Source organism: Pundamilia nyererei, unplaced genomic scaffold (assembly GCF_000239375.1).
Source record: "Pundamilia nyererei isolate P.nyererei 1_Seehausen unplaced genomic scaffold, PunNye1.0 scaffold00018, whole genome shotgun sequence".
NCBI lineage: Eukaryota > Metazoa > Chordata > Actinopteri > Cichliformes > Cichlidae > Pundamilia > Pundamilia nyererei.
The window spans coordinates 5,280,333-5,287,745 of record NW_005187419.1 but is presented as its reverse complement, the minus strand read 5'-3'; the positions used below and the strand labels follow the sequence as shown (position 1 = coordinate 5,287,745).

At 40.2% G+C, this 7,413-nt stretch overlaps 1 protein-coding gene across 2 annotated transcripts in view; it reads right to left on the bottom strand.

Annotated features, from left to right (window-relative positions):
* ppfia3 (PTPRF interacting protein alpha 3) overlaps positions 1-7,413 on the bottom strand; it is a 33,772-nt gene that overhangs the window by 24,910 nt on the left and 1,449 nt on the right. The window contains exon 2 of one of the 2 annotated variants that reach the window (XM_005726279.2): positions 6,921-7,282. In XM_005726279.2, the coding sequence (XP_005726336.1) occupies positions 6,921-7,274 (354 nt within the window). In that variant the 5' untranslated portion in view covers positions 7,275-7,282. Of the gene's footprint in view, positions 1-6,920; positions 7,404-7,413 lie in introns of those variants that run through there. The other variant, XM_013909091.1, reaches the window with a different exon arrangement.

Here is a 7,413-nt window from a genome sequence, read left to right as displayed (position 1 = left end):
ATATATAGATATATATATAGATATGTACAAATTTTAAACTATACATATAGTTTAAATTTACAGAATTTACTGAACAAACTCATTTTGTTACATTTTGGAGTCCCTTTATTTGCTTTAATTTTGACCCCAATCTATATGCAATCAAAACTGCCTTCATCAAAAACATATACAGGAATAAATAAATGATTTAATTAATAAATAAATCATGAAATGCAGCAAAACAATATGAAAATTGATGATAGTCACAAATTCATTTAGAAAGTGTGATGTAAATGGATCATTTTTGTTTTCATTAGTTTGTTTTTATTGCCATCAAGCTACCTGTACATTTTAGGATAGTTTTTAAAGTCCTTTTATTTGTTTTGAAATCTCTTAAAACTTGTTCTAAAACATATTTATTTTAGACTCAATTTGTTTTAACATGTTTTATTTTATCTTATTTATTTAGTAATAATTTTATTTTACTTTGCTTATGCTATTTGTATATGCACAGCACTTTGTGAACCCTGGTTTTATGTTAAAGTGCTTTATATATGAAGCTGGTATGGTATGGTACATTTGTTTTATTTCAGTTATTTTCACATTAATTTCTGTATTCCTGATTGTATATTTGGTGTATATATTTGACAGCATACCTCATATTAATGGAAAAATGTTTTTCTAGTTACTTTCAGAAAACCACTCATCAGTGAGGCTTATTTAAAAAATGCTTCAGTTTGCTCAGGTGCATAAATATCAGACAGAGTCCAGATTTTCCTGATTGATGCATCATATGAAGTAATGCACCAATCCCACTTAGTGCCTACTGTACAAGCCTGTGGGGGGCTCTGTTATAATCTAGGGTTGCTTAGTCAGGTCTCTATGCAAGGCAGGGATAGCTCAGTAGGTAGCGTGGTCACCCCATGATTGGAAGGTTGAGGGTTCAAATCCACTGAATGGCTACCCTGCAATACCCCTGAGCAAGGGGCTGTCCCTACACACTGCTCCCTGGGCACCTGATTTGCAGCTGCCCACTGCTTCACTGAGTGAAAGGGTGAAATGCAGAGAGAGTAATTTCCCCTCGGTGCTCAATAAAGTATGCATTATTATTTAGCAAAGTTATCTGGCCAAAAAAATGAGGTCAGCTGACTACGTGAATATAGCAATCGAGCAGGTTATTCCATCAATTCTCTTCCCTGATGGCACAGAGATATTCCAAGATAACAATGGCAGGATTTATCAGACTCAGACTGTGAAAGAGAGGTTCTGGAAGCGTCAGGCATCATGTTCGCACATGGATTGGCCTTAAACCCACTGAGAATCTTTGGGATACGCTGGAGAAGATTTTCCACAGCAGTCCGACTCATCCAGCATCAATACAAGACCTTGGTGAAAAATTAATGCAACTCTGGGCAGAAATAAATGCTCCGATGTTTAAAAGCATATTGAAAGAACGCTATGGTCAATGCATGCTATCATCAAAGCTTTTTTCATGACTTCTTGGCACAGAAGGTGTAGACCAAAAATTCTCCTTTGATTGATTTTTTTTATTGTCTGCTGACTCAGTATTGGCTGAGAGCATGTGAAACCACCAAATAACTTGCCAGACTTTGGATTAACTAGATTGGAACGATCTCAGCATGGGGTTACCTCCTCTAACTTTGGCCAGTTTTCCAAATTAATAATAATTAAAAAACAAACATGAAAGCTAAAAAAAAGACTCCATGCTGTGAAGTTTAGTGCCATTTTTTTCCAAGGAAAAATTGAAGCTAACCAGTCTTCAAAGTGGCATCTGTGGCTCATAACCAAGCGGTCACAATATTCTGAATCATCAAAGTGTATGTTTAGGACAAAAGGCACCTTTTACATCAGCAAACCAGCATATATGTGTCCATTACTCCCTCCCATGTTATCTTTGGGCCAGTAGAAAAACTGATATGATCGTGACATGTCATGTCAATCAGGTCAAACCCACTAAACAGATTTACTCATTATAAGTCGATACCAGATAAGCTCACAGACATGATGCCAAGTACGTTCATACTTTAATTAAATGTGCTTCAGACTTTCACACTTAAACCTCAGGAGAGGAGGGAAGGTTGTAAGTTGGTATGTTTATGCTGCATTTAATTTCTAATGGTGCCTTTCAGTGGATTTTACCCTCTTATGATAAGTATAAATGTCAACAAAGTGGAGGCAAAACAAGCAAATAATTTCAATGACCGCAAATTTTTTCCGACCAAACTCCTTTATTTCATCGTTATAGGAGTATGTTACCTTCTCCAGCTTTGGCCGTCTATCCCAGAGAAAGCGAAACGCGCAGCAGTAAAAGCCAACAGGAGGCTTTTACGGCCAATCTTTACCGTTAACCTACAGTGCAATTAAACACAGCAAACCATTTGACAGATCTTGATTTCATTAACAAGCTCAAAGCTCATTGGCCTCAAAGAATTCCAGCACATTAAATCAACGCATACTTGCACAGAAAAGCGGCTACACTGCGGCCGAAAAAGGAAACGACTCACTTACAGTACGGTCTTTGCCATGTCTACCGCAGCGCTCATGGAGTCCAGACCTTGATATAAAATCTAACCACTGGTTTTATTGCAGGCGTTGCACCTGAAATTGGTTTAATTGCACAATAAGCATGGACCGCTATCTCCCATCATTAAAACCTGGAGGTTAAACAAGCATGAGAGTAAATTAGGCCAGCCCAGTCTGTCTTTTTCCAACTGACAGCGGTCCAACTGAAATGTTGTGATTTTGTGTAATTTACTCCAATTATGTATATTTTGTGAGGTCAGCCACATAATAGTTACAATCAAAATCTATGGCAACAAATCAACAGAGAGGGTGACATTCTCAGCTCGCTCAGGCCGACTTCAGCTCTCAGCAGCTGAGGTTGTGTTTTTGCTTCTGCAATCTCACACCCGCGACCATGCACACAATGTGTACCATAAGCGCCCGCCCATGCTCTGATTGTCCTCTCGTGTGTGACCGTGGCGTGATGCACACATGATGCAGAGCACATGACCATCCCTGAGCACGTGTGCACCAAAGCATGTGTGTTTTGGAAAGAAAATGCTTATGCAAACGGGCCAGTAAAGCGTACTGATGCATGCGCGCTGGCTGCTGTTATCTTTGCTCCGTGCTAAGAGTGATCAGTTTACCCACACGGCAGCAAATAGGCGCCTTACCTCACACTCTCTATCAGCCAAAAACGCATTTATAAAGTACAGCGTGTACAGTCTGTAACAAGCCTCTGAGCTGATGTGCTCACTGGGCTGAAATAGAGGAGGATCAGAGGAACAAGTAAAAGAAAGAGGCTTATTTGAAAAGATGGAAGAGGAAGGACGAGGGAGGAAATTACTGTGTACAGATGGCACGTTCTGGGCCCAAAGGATTTTATAATTTTGGGATTAATTGGTGTAAAGGATGGTGTGAAACAGACCCCCGTAACAAGACACTTTGCATCACTTCGGTCAGGTAGATGATGGAAATCTCTTAGCGTCATGACTGACATGATTTTTTTACCACTAAATCCCACCTTCATCCATGTCAGTCTTCCCCCGTCATGATACACACCATCTAAAACACACTCCAGACCTCATTAGCATGCAGCAATATGCAAATGGACTTGATTTGTTAGTCTCTGTGAGTTTCATATCACCAGGTTTTTTTTCTCTTCCTCTCTCTTTCCAAGCCGTGCTGTCGCTCACTCCATCCCTCTCTCCTGTTTTCCCTCTCCTGGCAACGTCTACACACACACACAGATAAACTCGGTGAACTCATCTACAGTAGAATGTGCCACAGTCGTCCATGTGTTCCTCTATCTGTGTGCTTCTGCAGATGTGTGCACCATATTGATCTCCTCTCAGTGAGGGAACACGGCCCTTTAATGTCCACTCATTCTCTGGTAGAACGTGCAGCACCGCTACGTCTGTTATTCCATTTTTGATATTTCAGACATGGCAAGAGAGAGAGAAATAGGTACTAACAATGAGGGAGACAACACTGCAGCCCGAGGCATCCAACAATGACTCCTGCCTGAAAATAGAGACGGAGCTCTTCTATGTTGAGTGGAATTACAACATGATTAGCTCTCGGGCATGGGATGTGGGATAATAATGGCTTCTGAGCTACAGGGGCAAATGAAACACTGCGCCATCATCCCCGGGCTTCAGGTAGGACCAGTCTGTGCCACAGACATATTAGCATCACATTTGAAAAGCCCAGAAGGTCGTTTAAGACTTTGTGCTGTTTTTGAGGTATTTTTAAGATCCTTTTTTTTAAGAACCAAAATGTAACCTAATCTAAACAGAAGTGAGATGGAAAAACATCTCTCCATCTAAGATAGATGTAGCCTCAGTGTCTGAAAAGTGGTGCTCAAGCGCCTTAAATGCTTTCTTCCTAATGGCCAGCAGAGGGCAACATCACTGGCTGCAAAAAGAGCCGGAGTGTATGAAAGCCTAAGGGAAAATGACTCCACTTCTCACTTGATTAATGCCCTCAGTAATGACTTTGTGGTGAGTTTAAAGTCACAATTATAAGATTAAAGTCTTAGAGTCCAATGTAATGTCTGTTTTGTTTTTTCTGAAGGTCCATTCAAAGTAAAAAAAGATGATAAAGCAGTGTATGTGTTAGGATGTGGCAGCGAGCCCTTAATTGCTCTGTCAGTTACACCTGTTGTTCCTGACGTCCGGGTGTAAGAAAATATTGTTTAGTATTACAGTAGTATTTATTTATTTACCTGTTTTTATTAAAATTTGAATTGTTGATATTTAAGTTTTAGGTACTTTACTCGACTATTTCTAATTTGGTACTTGATTACTATCCAGAAAAAAAATGTTATAGTCTATAAGATTGTGATGATGCATAGAAAATAGAGTCTCACGCTGAAAACATTACAGTCTGATTTCAGCATTAAGTCTGTTATGACTGTTCAATAAACATGTGTCTACTTTAATAATCAACTTATGACTTACTTTGAATGTTATCAGTATATATTATTAAAAATATCCTATTATGTCAAATTAACCATCACAAATTCCACACTATTCAGTTTTCTATCATGGGAGATTAAGAAAACATATGTTTGAATTTGTAACTAGACTTTTTTACTCTATCAGCGATTTTTCATTAAAAAAAAATCCTCAGATTTTCTGCTGATTCATTTTCAGCCTGAGAAGTGTTTGTTTTTTTCAGCTGATTCACATACACCCAAACCGATCTTTATCCACGTTGCTGTAGTTTAAACGCCCCCAAAGGAGCCCAACTCAGCACCACCTGGACCATCTCCCACATTGAAATCCTGCTTATAGGTTCACGTATCAATAATTCAACAAGGAACCATTTTCACTATGAGAACATCTGATGAAGGAAATGCTCTACTCACAATATTTTTACTTTTACAGCACTTCAAAAACAGCACTTCTACTTATAATTCCACCTACAGCTTTTCATCATGCCATTGATGTTTTATACATGTAAGTAGCTTTGTGACTTTTTCAGATCTCCTGTACTACGATGTTTACTAAGTATTTAAATGCATATTCACAATACATCAATATCTTGGGTGTATGAGGCATAAATGTCTCGTCTTTGTTTATTTAAGTGCTTATTATACATTTTTTTGTTACAACCTGTGTGCATTTAACTCTGGAGATACCTGTGATGTGTTTTTTAAAGAATATTCATCAATACAGTGTCAGTAATGCGTATATATAATATCATAAATACGTGTGTATTTGTTCTTTTTGTATGCATTCATATAGTTATGGTAGCAGACCCAGCTTTGTGCACTTGCATTTTGAGCTTAATTACTTAGTAAAATAAGGCCCACAGCTGTTATAATTATAGATATAATTAAAGATGAATTTGACTGATTGGCATTATATCTTATTTAATATTTTCTATATATATTATGATATTATTGTTATGACTATAATATTATTATGATCGACTATTATGCGAATCATTATATCACCGTTATTAACTATTTGCCCAAAAAAGCCAAGTATTCCTGTTCTTTTGTAACAAACATCTAAATTAAAGCTGCAGTTTTCGTACTATTTCTCAATAATAAACATTACAAGAAGAATTCAGGTTGAAATGAAGCTCCGCAGACTCTCGGTTGGTTTAGAGTCCAATTATTTTCAGCTTAGTTTCGCTCCATATTTTCCCTGTTACATGCAGTGACTCTGATACCCAACAGTGGACCCTGCCCCACAGCTTGATCCCCACCACATTAAAGGAACACTTCACCTTCAATTCACAGCCATGTGTCAATCAGCACACTTGTAAATTATGTTATAACAATAAAGAACCACATAACGTTTTTTTCCCTGCTCTGATAAATCTACAAAATATGAAGTTCCCGTAAATAGACAACTGCAATTAATCCAGTCATTATCCTGCTAACTGTATCCTTTTCCTCCCCGTGCATGTTGTACGGTGTATCCCTGTATGTTACTGCAGGATGGCCTTCAGTGTCCACAGCACTGTGAGCAACAAAAATGTGGGAGAGAATGATGTAAATATTGCATTTGTGGTGATGATGCATTGCATTTAGCTACCAAACCCACACTGTGAAACAACCAGGCTGCAGATTCTACTCACATTTTCACATGAACTGCTGTTTGCAGAGTAAAAACTATCATTTGGGACACGTGTACACTTCTGCCTGTGGCTTAGAGTGTGTACAGGGCCACGATTGGGCCTGTTGCACAGAATATTGTTACATTACATGACCCTCCTTCACTCACACCTTCAAGCTGACCTTGAGAAGCAGAAATGTGAACTACTTCACTTTAAGCCCTCTTATGTTCAGGGAGAAGACAGCTAAAGAAGAGAAATGAGACATATGTGTGTGTGTGTTAAGATAGTGATGTGTCTTTTTCAATCCTCCTGAACCCCCTGACCCCTCGCCTCGCCCTCTGTACCTGTGGCAGCGCGATGGAAAGCTGCCTCTGGAGGGACTCCTTCTCGTGGCCGAGCTCTCGTAGGCGTAGATGCGCCGTCCCCAGACTGTCCTGCGTCTCCCTCAGGCTCTCCAGCAGCCTCTCCCTCTCCGTCAACATGTTCACCATCAGCGACTCCAGGTTTCCTGTGCTTCCTCCTTCATCGCCTCCGCCTCCACCGCCGCCGCCACCGCGCGGGTCCCGGCTGCCGTAGCCCCCAATGCTTCCCATTCCGCCACCCATCCCTCCTCCTCCGCCCCCTGCCGGGGAAGACGAGCCACCTCCACCTCCACCGCGCCCGTCCTCCGAGATGGTGGGCATCACCTCGCACATCATCTTGAGGCCTGGGTGTGAGAGGTGTTATCTGAGAAGATGACTAGGACACTTAGGCAGAGTGTCTGGTGAGCGGCCGGTCAGCCCTCGTCATGAAATGCACAACAGTTAGTTTGTTTATCTTTTTCTGGGGGGTGCGGGG